Raw genomic sequence first — 20545 nt, 5'->3', positions numbered from 1 at the left:
CATGTTTGATGGTGGAATCCCACAGTTCCTTATGTATTTTCTACATAGCTTGATTATTGTTGTTGTGCATAGATGTTGATACCTGTTCCGTATGACCACAAACCATGCCAGGCAGGATGCAGTGGCATCTCGCGGAGGACACTATTCACTTTGAATGATTTTTCATAGCCCACAGAAGATTTTGTAGTGGTCACCACAAATTATTATTTATTTATTTATTTATAGAATTTATTAGTTGCCCATCTGGCTGGCTGTCCAGCCACTCTGGGCGACATACAACATAGGCATATAATACCTAGACATTGAAAATCTAAAAACAATAAAGATAAAATCTAGCCCACCCCAAAAGCCTGCCTGAAGAGACCGGTCTTCAAGGCCCGGCAGAAGCTCATCATAGAAGGGGCATGGCGGAGATCATTTGGGAGGGAGTTCCACAGGGTGGGGGCCACAATTGAAAAAGCCCTTTCTCTCGTTCTCACCAGTTTGGCTGTTTTGACTGATGGGATGGAGAGAAGGTCTTTTGAGGCTGATCTTGTTGGGCGGCATAGCTCATGTTGCTGGAGGCGCTCCTTTAGATAGACTGGGCCGAAACCGTATAGGGTTTTAAAGGTCAAAACTACCATCTTGAATTGGGCCTGGTAAGCAACTGGTAACCAGTGCAGCTCTTTTAGCACTGGAGTGATTTGATCTTGCCAGCAGCTGCCTTTAATCAGGCGCGCCGCCGCGTTCTGTACCAGTTTTGCCATATTTACTCTTCATTATTTTAGCTGGGAAAGACATGCATCTCATAGAGTACACCATCTTTTTTCCTGGGGTATATGATTTGTCCTGGCCCAGAGCAATTTTGGGGGTGGGTACCCCCAGTTACTTATTTTTTCCTGTATGTTTTTGTCTGCTTTGGTTTTGGATAGATGCCCTCTCATGTGCCCTGCGCCCAGCAGAAGCTCTGGGCCAGGCGGGATGCAGTGGTATCTCACAGGGGACACCCTCCCCTTTCCTGGGGTATGATTTGTCCTGGCCCAGAGCAGATTTTGGGGCGTGTACCCCCAGTTACTTATTTTTTTCTGCGTGTTTTTGTCCAGTTTGATTTTGCATAGATGCCCTCGTGAGTGCCTGGTGCCCAGCAGAAGCTCTGGGCCGGACGGGACGCAGTGGTATCTCGTAAGGGACACCCTCCCCTTTACTGGGGTGTATGATTTGTCCTGGCCCAGAGCAGATTTTGGGGTGTGTACCCCCAGTTACTTATTTTTTATGATTTTATGACATCATCATGTATTTATGATAATATTGGAATCCTGATGATTTTGATTGTATTAATTTATTGTCAGTCTTGACGGGGAGAGTCTCCTGATTACAGCGATATATCATACAGGGTACCCCATTATTTATTTTGGGGTTCAGGGGCATTTTAAATTTGGCTTGACGTTGCTGTAGCTGTCAACTTTTCTTCTTTGTTAGTGACTGAAATTTCACACAAATAAGGAACTGGGAACTAGGAACCAACTTCAGCGTCGTATCTGGGGTTATATTAACATATGTGCTTAAAACAGAAGAGGTCGTTTTTGGTTCTGTCCATTTATGGAATGCTCTACTCAGCGATGCCTGCTTGACATTGCAATTAACAGCCTTTGGGGGCCAGGTTAAGACATACCTCTTCTCCCAGGAATTTTAAGGAATACGATTTTAGTGCTTATTACTGTTGCTACAGTATATGATTTTTTGGGGGGGGGAGGAAGACCACGTTTTATTGTTAAAATTGACAGTTTTTTAAATTGTCTTTATAAGTCACCTAGATTTGTTTTGTATGAGAAGTCAAATACACTGAGTAAATAATAAAAAGTATGGCCTTTTCTCTCCCTTTCTTCCTACTCACCCCGGAAAATCCACCCCAGCATATGACTACAGTAGCGTGGGCATACCTCACGAGGGCAACGTGGCTGTTACTAACCGTTGTTTTTCTGGAGAGAGCGTTAGTGTGCAAACGGGGGAAGTAAAGGAGCACGAGAGTGACTGTAAACTAACGGCTTCTCCCACCAGCCAGGCATAGCCACGGGAAAGGGGGCGGGGCTCAAAAGCGCGCGCGGGGAGGGGTGTGCGTACGTGTGTGGAACGAAAGGCCGCCGCGTTCTCTCTCGCGCGCTGTGGTGCCTCGAGTTAATCAGCCCGCCTTCCCCTCTCCTCTTCCTCCCCTTACACATTCTCTGTCCCGGGTGGCCGCAGTGGTTCCTCGGGGCTCAGTGTCCTTGTGCGGAAATGACACACGGTCCCGTCACGTCACGCGAGAGCGCAGCGCGCGGACCCTCTCTCGCACACACACACAAAGAGCTAAGGGGGAGGGGAAGACACGGGAGGCAGCCACAGCCGCTCTTATAAAACACCCACCCGAGACCAAGGGGCCCTCACCCTCCTTTTTCCACAGTGCCTAAGAAGGACCCAGGTAAGCCCCTTCCCAACTTTCTCTAGCTAGGGAAACCGCCCTCCCCCAGGGGTGTGCGTGTGTTGCTTCATTGCGGTCATGATTCCCTGTCTTCCTCCCCGATCCCTCCCAATCTACTTTTGGCCTCGAAGAAGGAACACGGTCCTTCCTTAGCCCCCCCCCTTCCCCATCGGAGCCTTGCGGCTGTGGGAAGGACCATAGCTGCGTGTGCTTGCGCGGGAGAGCCACCAGGCAGCGCGGGCGCCTCCATCTCCGGTGGTGTTGGGGGAGTAGAATGTATTTATCCTCTCTCACACGCGTCCCTGTTTCCTGCTGCCACATAGACCAGCTCAGGAGACCGAGGGGGATGGGGCGGGTGGGAAGCATTCCGGAAGCTGCGGGCGCAAGCGACGGGGCGCGCAACAAAAAGAGGGTTGGCTCAAAAAGCGCTTTCAGTTGCGCATCGCGAGCAAGCCGAGCCGCGGCAGCCCTCCCTTTCTCCAGCTGCTTAGAGGCACACCTCCCCGCCAGCTCCTGTTGCCTGGAAACTGCTGCCCGCTCGGCAACAGAACCCGTTTTCGCGACAAGTCGCGAGGCCTATCCTTGCTCCGTTGTTTCCGTGCTTCCCCCGGTATTGGAATTTGGGCTCACCTTACTTTGCTGCGAAGCAAGCGGAGGGGGTGGGTGGTATGGAATGAATGAAGTATGGACCCCCTCTTTCTTCCTTTCGACTTTGGCCACGTGACTCTGCGACTCGGAGTGCTGTCTCACGCTTTTCAAACGGAGGCGGCCAAGTTCCCGCGCTCCTGGTGTGAGTGTCACCTCATTGGCCAGTTTCCAGGCATGGCTTCTGCGGGACTGCAATGAATGGCAACATTTCCTCCTGCCACTGACCTAGGTTGTTAGATTAGGAGGAGGGATTCGTCATTATCTTTCACCAGGTGACCCTTACCCAGGCAAGATCTAAGTCCATAAGGACAAGAAATACAAGGGCATTTTGAAAAAGCCTCTAGGGGGCTCTGGATTTTGTTGAGGAAGGCTCTCAGCAACCACCCTAGACAGATACTCCCGCTCTAGGGAGAAGGGGAGCCATCTACTCCTATCTGCCTCCAACCACACGTTCTCTCTGGGTGGAGCCATAGTAGGGAATGGTTGTACTGGGTGATGCTTCCCAGAGAGAAAGAGTGCATGCAAGCATGTGGAGGAAGTGACAGCTACGCTGGCTGGACAGTGGTCACATGTACAATAAAACTTCTTGGACCACTACTGTGTGGATTGGGCCTGTTGCATCAAAACACCATCACTCTGCTCAGAGGAAGAGAGCATACAGGAAATTGAATGCTTGCAGGAATAGTTGCCATCTTTATCCTTGCTTGCCATCTCCTTCTGGAGCATAACAAAGGATTTGGCTGAATATTAATTGTCACTGTACCAGGAGAGAGTGTGCAGGTGAACAAGCACAACTGTGACTCTTTGCAGTTGCCACTTGTTTACTCACTTATCTGCAGCACTACCCATAGGGAGTGTGCAGGCAAGTGGCTTGTTTCTTCAGCTGCTGTCTGCTTTTTGTCTCACCTGCACACTGTCTCCCTACAAGCTTAGCAGACCCAATTCTTGCATCTGTGCCACCCAAAGTGCAGGCAAGTTTGCAATTGGAGTTGGCTGCTGCAAAGGTACCCTTCTTATCTGTGTGCCCTCTCTGGGAGATGTAGCTATAAGAAGTCTGCTCACAAATCTGTTTTTGCTATCTTGATGGTATGTCTTAGGAGGATTGGGTCCATTAAGCCCATTCCCCATTGCTGTCCTTCGAGAGAAAGGGCTCAGTTGAGTGGAAGGGGTCCTTTTGTTCAGCTTTCTGGGTTGCAGAGTAGTTAGAATTAGAGTCAGAGAGGGGGATGGATAAGGAGGAGGATGGGGACCCCACAGCATTGTTAAGTGCTTCCTGATGCATGCAACTAGCCCTGTATCACTTCTCAGAAGAGGAGGGTATATCTGAATGTAGGAATAGTGTTATCTTATCCTTGTGAATCCATCAGAATGTTATATGGGAAAAGACAAAGCCACTTCTGTTTCCCTGGCTTCTTTGGGTCTGATAAACCCAGTCTCCAAAATTGCCAAATGGCAGGCAAGTGAGCAGATAGGGCTGTTCCTTGCAGCTGCTATTCACTGCCTCATCTGGCAGGTGGGCTGACAAGTGGATCCTGCCATCTGAGCCTGGGTATGAGTCGAAGGAGACAGGCAGAAGGTGTTGCCACTGGGCACATAGAAGAGAAGCACTCACTCCAAAGGGGCCTAGTACTCCCCATCATTCTCTCCTGATGGCAGTAGCAGCTGTACCCTGGTGGTAGTTGGTCAATACTGGTGGGCCCACCCACCAGCAGCTTCCAGATGGTGTCAATCCTGGCACTGAGATCCATATTATTGTTATTCCTGATCATGTATAAAGCAAAAGACACTATTGTCTTGTGAGTTAGGGCTGCCTAATTCACTTTTATATAATGTAAAATTAGGCTGGGAGATGGTGATTTGCAAATACTGCAATAATACATTTATGGCAGTTGCAGATCTACTTCACTGCTTTCCCATATGACTCTTTCACTGTCTGCTAGAACAGCAATGCCCAACAGTTTTTCATATGTGCCAAAATTATGGCAATTATGTTAACATTTTTGCCACATAATTAAAATATTAACTATGTTTTGAGGGTAGAAAAATGCACAAAATGTTGTTTATGGGTAGATTTAGTGAGAAATCTGACATATCTTTTCATTAAGTAGTACAGGGAAATAGGCATAATACCAGTACACACTCCCCTTGGAGAAAGTCCTATTGAACTCAGTGGAGCTTACTTCTGAGTAGACATAAATTAGATTGCAGCCTAGTCACATAAATAATTGAAATAGATGTGAGCTAGTACTTTTTCTGACAGTTCTCTAATGAAGAGCTAATTGCTCAAAATGAGTTGGAATTTAAACCACTGGGATTAAGTTGTCTCTTGCAGCTACTGGATTTTTTGTTTGTTTATGCTTCTGGTGCTGCCCTTTTGGTGTGTTCATAAAAAAACAATTACTTTAGAATCCAGCATTGTCCATATAATCTAATGACAATCTAATAATCCTGATCTGATAATTTTTTTTATTAAAAAGTGAGCCATAAATTGCCTAAATAAATAATGCTTTGTTTAAATTATTAGGTATTATTATTAATTATTATTTTAATTACTAACTTTGTCAAGTTACTACTATTATGGAATCTTTAATTAAAGCTTTAATTTCACAGCTGTAAAATACTTATCTTTGTGTTAGTATTTATTGGTCCATCAAGCTTAGAAACTTAAGATGAGCTCTCTTTTTTCGTTTTTTTGTACCAACAGTCTTTATGGCTGCAATCCTATACACACTTACCTTACTGAGAATAAGACCTATTGAACAAAACGAGACTTACTTCCAAGTAGGGACGGGTGAGAATTTTGATTCAGTTTGCATTTCAAGCAGAATCTATCAAATTTTCACTTTTAGAAACAATATGAGAACTGAAACAAAGCCATCATTCAGAATTCACACTTTTTTGAATTTTGTGATACAGTTTGCCAACCAATGAGGATCCCCTTCTCTTACGACCACACAATGATCATAGGAAGGTTCTGTGGTCTCATCTGTGCCCAATAGAAATGAATATATGAATGAAAATAACATGCAAAAATGCATTATATGATGAGAAATGGCTTCAGAAATGTGTAGACTAGTCAAAACTGCCTACAAAAATGTGTTTATTTAGGATAAATTCAAGCTATAATGCTGGAGAATTTCTAGGAGGATTTTTTTGAAAATCTTTTGCAAATTGCTGCAGAAACACAGAGAACTGAATTTCAGATTGGAAAATGAGAACCTGAGAGAGCCAAAATTCACAACTCTTTCCATCCCTACTTCCAAGTAAGCATGCATAGAATTGTGCTGTGAAATCCTGGAATCAACCTTTTCAGGTGGAAAATTATTTCAGGCCTAGGTGTTTATAGGGGGGGAAAACCTGGTATTGCATGTGGAGGTTGATACTCATCTGTCTTGAGTCAACTGATGTTTTGTTTTTTAGAACAAAAAACTAGGAGCTTGGAGCGAATACTGTGGATTGGATACAGAGATGCATGAATGGAGCTCATGGAAAGGGGTGCCCCACCTTTTCTGGAATTTGGAAGATCCTCCATAACAACATGGGAGGTGGTGTAGAGAATCTGCTGGGGGAAGGGAAAATAATTGAAAATCACATCCCTGTTTCCCCCCCCTTCCCGGTTGCTGCTTATGGCAGCTCCAACTAATTGCAGTTCCTTCTACAAATGGAGGGCCTCTGCTGGATCTACGCCTGTGTATATCACAAATGTCTATGCCATGATGATTTTGTGTTATGTGAAAATTTTATAACATCTGTTTTGCTAATCTTTGAAAGGATCCACCTCATATTCCATGCCAACCTATCTCATCATTCAGCCTTTGATGAAGTTCCACACTGATTCCCTACACTCTTTAAAAGGGCAGTGCTAGTCCTCATTCCATAATCCAGAACTGAAGCTACCTCTGTATGCAACATTGCATGTAAACCTCTCTCTCTCCTGTTAAGCTTTTTTAATGCTTGGGCTGTAGTTTTGCCTGGACTGCAAAAACTGACAAAGATCTTTTATTTACTGTATTGTAAAATAAAAAAAATATTATTGATTGTCTTATGTACCTATTGATACAGCCAGCCTTACAGTCCTAGGACAGAGGGTAGGATATAAATTTTAAAAATAAATAATATTTAATGTTCCTCACACCAAATGGGGTGGCCCTTATTTGCCCAGAACTTTCTCCCTGAATATGCGCTGAAGATACACTGGATTTGGGCAGATAACTACATTACACGTATGACTTGTCACTTCTAAGCCATGTAGGCTTTTTACTTTTTTCTTTTTCTCTGTTTAGGTAGAAGACTTGGAATATGAATTCAGCTGAATTATTTGATGATGCAGACAGTGCTGAAGGTAATATTACACCTTTTAATATATTTTCTGATTAGATCAAAATACTTTTGAATATAGTCCATACAAAGAATACATTTTGACAACAAACAACTGAAATCTTAGTCCCCATCGTTTCCCACTGATGTCCTTCTGCCTGTTCTAGCCACTTCTCTGGCTTGCTCAGTCTTGTTCTTTACATTTTAATTTTTCTGGTGAAACTGTATGTTACAGTACTGTACAACTCTTATGTTATACAGCAGGGGCTGTTTACCCATTACCCACAGGCACCATGAGCCTTTAGTGGTGCCCCCAACAGGTAGCCCAGAATATGGGTTTTCATTTTAACAAAAAGTAAGCCTCTAGCCCTCTCTGAAATAAAGTTATGGAGCAACAAATCCACAGGTACTCTTCTAAGTGACTTCTGTGAAAGGAGCCATCCTGACTGTTCCTGCTTGTCAATGTTATTAGCCAATGAATGAAGTCAGAGCTGCGATTGATAAGTGAGTTGCTTGGGCACCAGGCAATAGGAATCCCTGAGGTGCTAAAGAGATGCTGTTAACTCTCCCCTTTAGTGCACTTTTCCTGCTTCTGTCCTTTTGTTCCTAATCCTTGGAATGTCCATAGTTTGCCCTTCCTTTTTCCCAGCAACCATGATGTATCTTTCTTTGCTGACTTTGCCCGAGATCAGGTAGTCCTAGAAGTTATTTTCTGCAAATATTACTATAAATACTACTACTAAGTGCATGTGATTGTTAAAGAATCTCCCTCCCCGCAAAAGACAAATATGAAAGCTTTACCGTGCAGCTTAGGCATGTCTCCTGCTTTATAGGAGCTAAAGACCAGGGACTCATTAAGAATTCACTGTATAGTTAACATACAGTACAATGATATACATGTCTACTCAGAAGTATCATTGTGTTTGGGTACAAGATGGCAGTGTAGACTTTGGTTTAGGGTTGACATTGGGGGAAAACGGGATTCTTGTGCCTTTAACAGCTGTACGGCAGGCAGAAATTTAAGAGGCCAAACCTTTTCTCATATGGAAAGACAATCATGGGAAAAGTTTCACCATGACTACTTTCTAATTTTTGTTATGCCACACACCATGGCAGCCATTTTTTAACTGGTGCTTCCATCACCCTCTCAAAATTTGAAATGTGCCTTCTGGTCCAAAAAGGTTGGTGACTCCTGTTGTACAGTAACTGTATTTTATAAGAAAATAATGTGGGGTGACTGTTTAGGCTAGTAGAGGTGGAGATCCAGTTGGCGGCCAGATCCTGATGTCTCCCAGACCCTATGGGCCTCTTTGACAGGTAGGTGAGGTTGCCCACCTGTCAGTCACCTTATGTCACCATAATAACATTTTTCTTTGCTCGCATGTTTGATTTTCACAGACAAAGTAAGAGTTTCCTTGTGGATCTTACTGTAAACGCTAATCTGATCTAATCTGGCCCGCTGGCATTGGCTGCCTGTATGTTTCCGAGCTCAATTCAAGGTGCTGGTTTTAACCTATAAAGCCTTACACGGCTTGGGACCACAATACCTGATGGAATGCCTCTCCCAACATGAACCCACATGTACACTACTCTCAACATCCAAGGCCCTCCTCTGGGTGCCTACTCGGAGGGAAGCTGGCAGCAAGGGAGAGGGCCTTCTCAGTGGTGGCCCCCAAATTATGGAATGATCTTTGTGACGAGGTGCGCCTGGCGCCAACACTGTTATCTTTTTGGCGCCAGGTCAAGACTTTACTCTTCTCCCAGGTATTTTAGCATGTGTTTTTAAATTGCTTTTTTAAAATGTGTTTTTAAATTTGTATATTTGTTTTTAAAGTTTTTAATTGTTGTAAACCGCCCAGAGAGCTTTGGCTATGGGGCGGTATATAAATGCAATTCATCATCATCATCATCCCTTGCTGCAAGTTCCACTTTGAGCAGGGATCAGTTTCATTACAGAGATTCCAATGAGCACAGGGATCCTAACGTTGCTTGGCAATGAACAATCAGAAGCACATTTTTTGAGACTTGCAGTTGTTTCTTTGCAGCTGCATCTTTACCTGCCCCATCCCTGATAACACAAATGAGGTCAAGTGTGGGGCAGATGGCTGTTGTGTGGGGAAAATGGCCTTGTGGGTTAAGTTAGGACCCTTGCAGGACATTCTCCACCACTGACCTATAGAGTGTTGAGTACCATTGTCTTTGGTAGGGTGACATCTTGGCGTAGTCTCAGTAGGAGACCATTCTGAGTCCTTCATGAAAAATGAAATGGGATGGGATGAATACTTACCTGTATTCCAATTTCCAGTAAATGACTCGCTGGTACTATTTTTCTCTTTCATCAGTTATTATCAAAAATATTATGAAAGTAGAAACAGACAAAGAAGATGAAGTCCTAGACTGCTCTGTGATACCAAGACCTGAAAAAACCCCACTGGATGGTTTAGTGACTTCTCTACAAGACACCAATAAACGAAAACGGACCTTGTTTGGTTGTGATAGCTCAGGAAGCCACCAAGAAATTGTACCAAGTGTGAAAAAAAGAGGCCTTATACAAGAGGTGATTCCTTTACATATAGATAATAACTGCATCTTACTTAGATTTGTAGGCAACTGTTTCAGATTGGAGAGCAGTTAAATGTATTGGGTTATACAACATAGCGCTAAGCAGATTGTGCTGTCAGTGCATAGATTTCTTCCTGCGCAATAGAACAATCTCCCTCCTCCTGCACATCTGTAAGTCTGTTTATTTATTTAATTTAATTTATATACCGCCCGAAGCCCGGAGGCTCTCTGGGCGGTGTACAAAAGATAAAACAAGCACAATGTATAAATACAATAACTACAATAAATGTTCTGGGTTTTCCCCCAACTCTCCAGATTTAGGGGTGGCTAGAGGGGGAGAAATCCCATTGCACTAGTGCTAGCCCTTGTGTTAGCACAATTTTTTGTTGAATCCACTCATTTAGTTAAAGCTAGTTAATCTTCTGAAATATTAAGCACTCACTTGGGTGTTTTATTTTATGGAAATGTTTGTCTGTAACAAGGGATTTTTTGTCAGGATAAAGAAAAGAAAGTATATGGTCACACAGCACAACTAAATTAGGGAATTCACTGTCACAGTGATGGCAACCAACTTGGATGGCTTTAAAAGAGGATTAGTCAAATGCATGGAAGATAAAGGTATCAGTGGCTACTAGCTATGATGGCTATGCTCTGCCTCCACGGTCAAGAACAGTATGCTTCTGAATACCAGTTGCTGGAAACTGCAAGAGGGGAGAGTGCTCTTGTGCTCAGGTCCTACTTGTGGGCTTTCCATAGGTATCTAGTTGGCCCCTGTGAGAACAGGATGCTGGACTAGATGGGACACTGGCCTGATCCAGCAGGCTCTTCTTATGTTCAGTGAAGCACACTATTATTTATCCAAAAACTACAGAGATGCAAGCTGATTTTTTTTTTTAAAGCAAAATTCATCAGATGCCTGAATTAGGTTGAGGACTTGAGGAACTGCACTTCACATAAAAAATCCATAACTTATTAAACCATTTATTTAAATAATACAACCAATTTCCCATTTTTCTTTCTACAGATTAGTAATGCTTACTCTTCTGGATTTCATCTAAAATAGTAAACATTTGCACTCTAGCCTAGCATAGTTAAGCTATGAACTTCTGATAACCCTAAGAGCTACTTCAGGGCTCCTTCTTAGGTTGTACTTGGGTTCTGAAAACCAAATACAATATAGATGTGCATCACATTCTGTATGGATATATTTTATATATACATGCATATATTTTATTTATTTATTATTGGTTGGATTTTGAGTTTGCTCCTACCGGCAAAAATGGCCCATAATTGAATTGCTGGTCATGGGACACTCCCATTGGTGGAATATGGGGAGGTATCTTTCACTGATTCCACTTCCGACCCCTGAAAATTTGCTCTGGGAAGTTGGAGAACCATCCAGAACAGTGGAAGAGGGCCTGCAAGTAGGAAGGGAGATCAGTGAAAATTGCCTCCCCTTCCTTTCTACCGCCAGCCTTCCATTCACAAGTAGCACACTTAGGATCTAAGGGCACAATCCACCTGGTAGATGCACTGGGCTGAGGGGCTTCATGATGTGGCAGAGCTTCGGTGAGGAGGAAGGGTGTCAGTGCTGCCAGGCTTTGCCAGCAGAAGCCCTCAGGCACAGCCAGGGAGCTCCGCCAGGGCCCAGCTGGCTCAGCTGAGATCAACACAAATGGGGCCAGTGGAAGGCCCAGAAAAAGGGTATTCTGAGTGTGTGTCGGGTGGAACTGAGGGGAGGGGGACTTCTGCTGCATCTGTCGTCCTGCGGCACTTTGTCCTGACAGCCGATTTGCTGGGGAAAGGGGTGGCGCAAGGAAACATGCCAACGTTCTTCCCTCCCAGTGGCACCTGAATGGAGGTTGGATGTGGCAGCCCCTTCTGCCAGATCTGCTGCCGCCAGCCTCCTACAAGTTGGATTGCACCCAAATACGAAGTTCTTTTAATTTTGCTTTTTAGGACCAGGCTCTCACAAGGTGGCTTACAAATTAAGTTAAATTAATTCAGTAAATATTAAAGCCATCTAATCCATATATTTGTCCTTTAAGCACGTGAACCAGGAGCTTAATTTCTTCTCTAATGTATTTTAGAAGAAAAGTCTGCAACTTATACATGCATTTACCATATCAGAAGCAACACTTATATAGCTTGTACTTATGAATACCCAGGTTTGTGGTGTAGTGGTTACGGTGTTGGACTACAACCTGGGAGACCAGGGTTCGAATCCCCACTTAGCCATGAAGCTCACTGGGTGACCTTGGGCCACTCACTGCCTCTCAGCCTCATGGCCTGCATAGCTTCAGCTATGGTGCGGTATATAAATGTAATAAATAAATAAATGTAATAAATAAATATTCATAGGGTCGCCATAAGTCGGAATCGACTTGAAGGCAGTACGTTTACATTTACATTTAGGTTAAAATACATAAAAATACATTTTAATTAACATTTATATCTCACTTTCTGGCAAAATGCTACTCAAGCTAAATGTATTCAAGTGTTTATTCCACAATTCATTTGTCATTACAATAAGCAGTATAACAACAAATACAAAATGGATTGCCTTTTCATTTTTAATGCAACTGTTTCTCAGAAGTTGACATGATCTCATGATGTGGTGAGCCTTCAGGACTTAAAATAAGAGTTAAATAACAGGGTATTCCAAGTGCCAGGGAGCTGGTGGAAAGCTCCATGGGATCCTCCTCCTGCTCGGGAGCTGCTGGCCCAGCTGAACACCGGCTCCATTGGGAGCCGTGTGCACAAACCAGCCAGGAAGCGCTGGCTTCCACAAATCAGCCTCTCGAGCACGTGCTACCCGTAGGTCACAATAGAGTTTTTAGAAAATAATTTTGCAGCGGCAGCCTTTTGGATGGAGATTTTAGAAAATCATTTTACCCCGCGGCTCCACCCCTGGAATGCCCCATTTTGGGGCCTTCTGCCAGCCCTCTGTCCCCTGGGCTGGATGTCCCTGGTGGCACTATGGCTCTGCCACAGCAGAGGGCTTCTACCAGCAGAGCCGGGGACAGCCAGGAGCCTGCTGCTGCCACCGTCGGAGACCCATGGCATCCAACGCACCCCAGCTCAGCAGAAAGGCGAGTTGGATTGCACCCCTAACCATTTTTTCTACTATTCTCAGTGAGATCATAAATTGAAGCGTAGGTTTTTTCATCATTTAAGATGGAGTACTTAGTTCTTACTTATTTGCCTTGATAGCATTTAAGGATAGATGGGCAGACAGGCAGATTATTGTACCTTTGACTAATTAATTCTTTCTACGGCAGGCTGTGAAAAAATATTTCAGTTTTTAAAGTGAATACTTGAATTTTTAAAAAATTCTGGGTATTGAAATTTTTGTTTATATTGTTGCCGTGAAGCAAAATATGTTTGCAAAATATCCAACATCATGTTATAGTGAATTAATAAATACACCCAAATAATATGAAATGTTTATGTAAATTAGTGCCTGAAATGTTTTCGTTTATGAGCTTTTCCAGATATTGATTGATTGAGATATTAACACATGATAAGCTGTAGCTCCTTTGACATTGATTCTATTTGCATTGCTTCCATATGCATTACCAGAAAACATTGTGGATATTTTTGCACACATTTTTTTATAACAGTTGTCCTTCTTTATAAGAAAGCATTGAATCAGATGTGGTGCATTGCATAGTGGAATATGGACATCACAATTTGTTGGTTGAACACAATTGCTCAGATCGACCTATCCCTTTTACAGACTGAAGGCTTTAGATCCAGTGGAGGATCTCTTTGGCAGGAGGGTTAGACAGTTTCCACTGATTTCCTACCCTCCCTGCAGCTCCCCACTGTTCTAGGGAGAGGTGGGGGAATAAGGGTCTGTAGATGGAAGTGAAAGTTGTCCCTCCCTTCGGCTGGTGGGAGCAAATTCGGGATCCGGGCCAGTGAGTCAGATATAGGGGGCCCTTATGCATACAGGAGCTGCAATGCACTCAGAACTCCTGTGTGAGCAAGGGCTTTCTTATTGAATATTGTAGGCAGCCCCATGGAGATAAAGCCTTGCATCCTAAGGTACGTGCTCTTATGAAAGTTCACAGAAGGAAAGCTTTCAATCCCCTCCTATTCCCTGCAGCCACCTGCAATCCTGCTCCCAAACCTTTCTAGAGGATCAAAATGCCTTCCCAATGTGGGATGGGGCATAGTGAGTTGTTAAAGGATGAGGAGACAGGAAACTTTAATTTTTGTATTTCAACTTTTCCTAGGAGATTCTGAAGATGTAGTAGAAAATGGGCAATTTTGAGACCTGAATCAGTAAAAAATTGTGTGTGATCTTGATTATGAATGTTTCATTTATTCTTTGAACACCACTTAATGACATTTGCTGCATTAATTATAATTGCTCTCAATTTTTCCTGTTGTATATGCATTCATCAATTTGATTTTAGTCTCATGTGAATAGGGAATTAGACAGTATATTCGTATATCTGCAGTAGGTTGCAAGGAGATGTGCTGCATAGTCTTGGGCAATTTTATATGAATAAGCACTCATGCTTTTCTCACATTAATAAGTAGCAAATTTCTGTTTCATTATTGTAAATAAATGCATTATGGGTTAGAAGCCAGAGGAAGTTGGTTGCTGTGGGAAAAAGTAATGATTACATGAGTCCCACTGATTTCAGTGGGAACGAAGTTCAGTTAACATAGTCTAAATCCAACCATATGACAGCAATGTATTAAATTTATTTAGTGCTTAAAACTAAGCAATTAATATTTTTTAATTTATTCATTAAGGACAAATAACTAATTTGAGTTCTAATGACACATTTGTTCATTGAAAGGGCCTTCGTTCAAACTTGATGCACAGAGATGGATCACCTACTCAGGAAGATGTGGAACAGCCAAGCAAGAGCAAGAATCCCAGCATAACATGGCTGTGTGAAGAAGAAGCCTTAAATACCATTGTCATGCCATCATACAAGAAACCTCTGTATGGGATCTCACACAAAATTACAGAGAAGAAAAATTTGCCGGGGACAGAGCAGTTCACTTCCTATGAGTTGTTTGAAAAGGTTAATCCTAGCAGTCCTTCCAATCTTCGGACACTGAATGAGCAACGCAAAAGAGATACGAGTGCTATTACACCTGCTGCTTCTGAGTCTGACCCAAATATATATTCTTTGATACAAAAAATGTTTTACACACTTAATACCTTAAATTCCAACATGACTCAACTTCACAGCAAAGTAGACTTGTTATCACTAGAAGTCAGTCGAATTAAAAAGCATGTCAGCCCTGCAGATACTGTAGCAGAATTCAGGCCACCTCCTGAGTACCAGCTGACTGCCTCAGAACTCAAACAGATCATGGATCAGAGTACTTCAGGTGGAGATTTGGCTTGCCGATTATTGGTACAGCTTTTCCCAGAGCTCTTTAGCGAGGATGAGTTAAGCAGGACCTGTAGTACCTGTGGCTATCTTAACAAAAAGAAACTTGAGTCACTTCATCTGCAGCTCATCCGAAATTATGTGGAAGTCTGCTACCCTTCTGTGAAGAATCCTGCAGTTTGGCAGGCAGAGTGTTTGCCTCAGGTCAATGATTTTTTCAATAGCTTTTGGGCTCAGAGGGACATGGAAAATAGTCAGCCAGATATACAATCCTGCAGTTTTTATGAGGCTAATCAAGTCATTGATGATAAGGAGGATGAAGAAGCTCTACCCATAGATAGGAGTAGTTCCATTGCCTCTGAGTGGGTATTTGATGCTCAGGATATAAATGAATTTTTAGATGAAGCTTCCTCTCCTGGAGAGTTTTGTGTCTTTTTATTACACAGATTGTTTCCAGAACTCTTTGATCAGAGAAAGTTGGCTGAGAGATATAGTTGTTATGGAGAATGTGGAAAACAAGAACTTGACCCTCAGCGACTTCAGGTAATCCGTAGGTATACAGAGATTTACTTTCCTGCTATGCAGGAGAGAAAAGCCTGGTTACAGCATTGTGTTCAACGAATAAATGATGAACTTGAAAGCATGTATATGGATGATAGTGAGAGTGAACAGATGAGAGAAGATTGCTATGATTCTTCTAGTTTGCCTGATGATGTGTCTGTTATAAAAGTGGAAGATAATTTTGAATATGAAAGGCCAGGCAGAAGGTCAAAAAAGATTTGGCTTGTGCCTATAGACTTTGATAAGCTTGATGTCCCTTCCCCTGATTTTGATGTCCCTATCCCAGACTACCTGTTAAGCAAGGAACAGCTTAAGAACATATATGAAAGCAGCTTGTCAATTGGCAATTTTGCTTCGCGGTTGCTAGTTCACTTATTTCCTGAATTGTTTACCCATGAAAACTTAAGGAAGCAATATAATTGTAGTGGATCACTGGGTAAGAAACAGCTTGATCCTATTAGGATTAAATTAATTCGACACTATGTTCAAATGCTATATCCAAGAGCAAAGAATGATAGAGTATGGACTCTGGAATTTGTTGGAAAGCTTGATGAAAGATGTCGTCGCAGAGATACTGAGCAAAGACGTACGTACCAACTACAGCGAAAAGTCCATGTGCCAGGACCTGAAAGGAGAGAATTTCTAACCTATGCAATAAACCCAGAAAGATTTAAAGAAGAATTTGAAGGACCACCATTGCCTCCAGAAAGAAGCAACAAAGATTTTTGCAAGATACCACTTGAGGAACTTGTTGTTCCTCCTCCAGACTTTCCTGTGCCTTCTCTGTATCTGCTGTCTGACAAAGAAGTAAGAGAAATAGTACAGCAGAGCCTATCAGTTGGGAACTTTGCTGCCAGACTTTTAGTAAGGCTTTTTCCAGAACTCTTTACTTCAGATAACCTCAGACTGCAATACAACCATTCAGGGGCTTGTAACAAAAAGCAGCTCGATCCTGTCAGACTGAGACTAATCCGTCATTATGTTGAAGCCGTTTATCCTGTTGAGAAAATGGATGAAGTGTGGCATTATGAATGTATACCAAGCATTGATGAAAGATGCAGACGTCCCAATAGAAAAAAGTGTGATATATTGAAAAAAGCCAAGAAAGCAAAAAAGTGATAGGATCTTTTAAGTTTCCAAAGATGTTGACCACTAAGTTATTTAGAAGTGGACTGAGAGATCAGTCTGTTTTAGACTGATACTCTAGTCACTCAGCACTGGAGCAACTGACCAGAAAAACTTGCTCTAATATGTTGCTCTAACACATGGGAAAAGACAATGCAGTGGGGGATGTATTGTGGAAGAAGATATTTTATAGCTCAGTTCATTTCAATATGCCTTTATGTAGGCTAGGTTCCTGATGGTGCCTTTACTACCTACTTACTTGGTACACAACAAGGAATCATAAATTATTAGAGATGTTCTAGTAATATCTCATTTAAATATAATCATCAGTGGAAATAAATTATATAGTTTTAACATTTTTAATTGATCTTTAACAGTAGTCTTGTGCTCCTTAAGACAGTTTTAAGTACCTTTTAATCAGTCATTTGGAAATTAACTATTTTTTAAATCTTTCACACCTATAGTTTTTGAAGTGCCATAGTCTTGCTCTTTAAAAGAATGGAGAATCAAGACAGTTCTGTACTAATTATAGCTATTGTATTAATTTGTGTATTGGGAGAGTAAAATACTACAAAATCAATCAACAGAAAAATTACAAATTTCTTTGAAGGTTTCCCATTTTGTAGCTGAATTGTTATAAGATTATGATCATGGCATTATTGAACTTGTGTTAAGATTGTAGTACTGATACTTCAGTTTTTATTCATATAAGTTATTTCATTGTCTTTGGTGTGACTTCTTTGTATAAAAGCTACTGGTATGAGTATAGGTTGTGAAATAGAATCCTGCCCTATATCAGTAGAACATGGTGCTATTACCTGTTATTCTCACTACTTATTAAAAAAATACTTGAATTGAGGAATGTACAAAAACATTTACGCCCATATTATTTTTGTTAGTAAAGTGACTGCAGCCTTTCAAATGTTTAATTAAATGATATGTATCTATATATTTGATTGTTTGGAATACCATATAGCAAGGGCCGCCTGCATCATATGTTGATTTAATATTCATAACTTCAACTACAGTGTCCACCCAGAGGATTTCAATATCATGGAGACTGTGAACCTTCATTGATTGACTTGAAATTTCTTTCTATATAGTTGAATGCACTGGAGTCTGGGTGAAAGCTAATTGATTGTATGTTTACATTAATTATACCCAAACTCCAGTGAAATGTTAGCTTTTCTGCTTTTTCCTGGAGTGTGCTACATCACATCAAGGCTTTGTTTTCTTCTTTCTTTGGCAATCATGACAGGGGTGAATAAAACCAGTGTGTTCTGCACTTTAGTCCCATTGATTTCAATGGGACTGAAATGACTTAACTCCCTAGGATCAAACCCATTGGATTTCATGGGTTCATGGAGGTTTCCAGCATTTGGTTCATTGAGGAAAACTAATCCCGGTCTCTGGATCTGCTGTCATCTTGAATAGGGCAAACTGTATACATAACAGTTCCATGTGCATACTGGGTTATGCAATGGGCTGTGGACTCGGATGCTTTCCTGATGCTAATGACAATGATAAGTTAATACCAGTCATTTCTGGTTTGACACACTCATTTGATACTCCTGTGTGGTTATTTAGATCAAGTTACCATATATCAAAATAAAACTTTATTTTATACCAACTGAATTAAATTTGATATATTAATGCAGCTTTTTAGAATATATTGCTCCCATGATTACAAACAGCCTTTTTCTTTGTTTTTTTTAATGCCAAGAACTGGCCAGGTCTTATTGAGACCATTAGTAGACAAGTGTTAATCCATTGTTTTCTGATCAGTTAACAACATCCTAAAAGAATGCAACTAGTATCGATGAATGTAATACCTGTATCCTAATCAGGGTAGAGTCAACCTTTTACCAAAAGCAGATAAAATGGCTGTATTTCTCTTTATGCATATTTAGCAAAATGAAGGTTTTCTTTTATGGCTTGTGTTTTATTTAGTTGTGTGCTACCTAATAACACCATCTTTGGACAATATAAAGCAGCCTTGCATAACCTAATGCCCTGCAGATGTTTTGGCCTACAGCTTCTATAACCTCAGTGTAATGGGAGTTGTAGTCCAAAACATATGAAGGGCATCCTGTTAGGGAAGGCTGCTACAATCTGTCATGAAAATAGTAAGTTACTAGTATTGCAAATGTATATAGTCAACTCAAAAGTATATTACAGTGTACATTTCCTCTTTTTTTAGTTTATCTCTGAATTACTGGGCATATCCATACTGAGCAAATCAATGCTACAGGGGCTGGGGTGGGTGGATAAACATGATTGTGGTAGAATAACCACAAATCCAGTAATACCAAAGATGTACAGGTGTTTTTTCCTCCCAGTTTTTGTCTGAATTTTTTGTTTTTTTGTTCCTTCGATCCCAATAGAAGGGAAAAAAGGTATGCCAACCCCAGGGCTATTATACTTTTCTCCCCATTGCACGGATATGTTTGAGGAACAGGATGTTGGATCCAAATTGGCCCCATTATACCACCTTTTGTCCCTCTCTAGTATTGGAGCAAGAACACAGGAGCAATGATGATTAGACCTTTCTGTAGCAACTAAAAGGAGGCTTGTGAGGGTGGACCAGCCTCTCTGCCTGTGGAATGCGAAATCCACAAAATCCTATGTCCTTTGGATACCCTCCCAAGAACCATAGGTTTGGGCTCTTGTCCATATTCAGAAAATAGCTTACCATGTCTCTGGCTTTGGCAAAGTGGCATGACAAAACTAACTTGTTTGGGTGATTTTAAACACTGTAGACTTGGTTAAATTATTTACCCCATATAAGTAATTTATGACCAAGTGTGCAGGGTTTAGTGCATTCACACAGTTCGTCTTTACATAGGTTGCCCCATTCACTGAAAATCAGTAACAGCTCTGTGTATGCATCCTTTGCTACTGAAATATCAGGGTATTATTCATGTTATCAGTGAATTCTGGGTGTATCTACAGCTACTAAGTGTCACAGCAACTTCTTTCTATTTACATATTTATTGTATTTTTTCTTAACATACACATGTCCAGTTTTTGGAAAACTTTATTGCTTATCCTGTGGTGAAACAAAGGGAATTGCATAGTGTTTGAAAAGAAAAAAAATCTGTAAGTCTTTCTAATGAAGGTTCTTATAATTGATGGAGTGAGAAAATGTTTTAGGTAAACACTGAAGACAGTTGCTTTTTTCTCATTGGGGTGATAACAGCAGCCTTAATATGTACTTAACATCTTATGAACTGTAAAGTGTTCAGTTCTCCATTCAGCCAATCAAGACTGGCTACTAAAGCAAAGGCATGTATGTATATAGTTTTGTTTCTACTTCCACAGAACATATTTGATCAGTTTTCTGCTAAAAAGGGAGGATGGAAGGTAATGAAGATCTGAGGAGAGATGGGTAGCTTGAATAAAGTGACAACACAATAGAACAAAAGGAGTTATACTTGCTCAAATTCAGCACAAAGCTCATATTCTAAGAACTGCTTCCTCATTCGCATCTATAAATGGAGTCCCATACATGTATTTCTTTATATTCATGGAC

The 20545-nt window shown here is 41.6% G+C and overlaps 1 protein-coding gene across 9 annotated transcripts; it reads left to right on the top strand.

Moving 5' to 3' along the window:
• Positions 1–2204: 2204 nt before the first annotated feature.
• Positions 2205–19184, top strand: BEND3 (BEN domain containing 3). Of its 9 annotated transcripts, none has more exons than XM_061623507.1 (5): positions 2205–2437; positions 6506–6630; positions 7373–7427; positions 9745–9959; positions 14782–19184. In XM_061623507.1, exons 2-5 carry the CDS (start codon positions 6562–6564, stop codon positions 17005–17007), a joined length of 2565 nt encoding a protein of 854 aa, XP_061479491.1. In that variant the 5' UTR covers positions 2205–2437; positions 6506–6561; the 3' UTR covers positions 17008–19184. The 9 variants fall into 9 exon arrangements, with proteins under 9 accessions (XP_061479491.1, XP_061479498.1, XP_061479494.1 ...); XM_061623510.1 differs by lacking the exon at positions 2205–2437 and adding an exon at positions 2453–2713; XM_061623508.1 differs by lacking the exon at positions 2205–2437 and adding an exon at positions 2820–3047.
• Positions 19185–20545: the final 1361 nt, after the last annotated feature.

This window comes from Rhineura floridana, chromosome 4 (genome assembly GCF_030035675.1).
Source record: "Rhineura floridana isolate rRhiFlo1 chromosome 4, rRhiFlo1.hap2, whole genome shotgun sequence".
Lineage (NCBI taxonomy): Eukaryota > Metazoa > Chordata > Lepidosauria > Squamata > Rhineuridae > Rhineura > Rhineura floridana.
This window is presented reverse-complemented; position numbering and strand designations above follow the sequence as displayed.

What these genes read in the sequence shown, in the direction of transcription:
- BEND3 (XM_061623507.1), top strand. Translation starts at nt 6,562, where the DNA reads ATGGAGCTCATGGAAAGGGGTGCCCCACCTTTTCTGGAATTTGGAAGA. An exon ending in CCTCCATAACAACATGGGAG is followed by an intron (nt 6,631 to 7,372) that starts GTGGTGTAGAGA and finishes CTGTTTAGGTAG; the next exon opens with AAGACTTGGAATATGAATTC. An exon ending in TGATGCAGACAGTGCTGAAG is followed by an intron (nt 7,428 to 9,744) that starts GTAATATTACAC and finishes CTCTTTCATCAG; the next exon opens with TTATTATCAAAAATATTATG.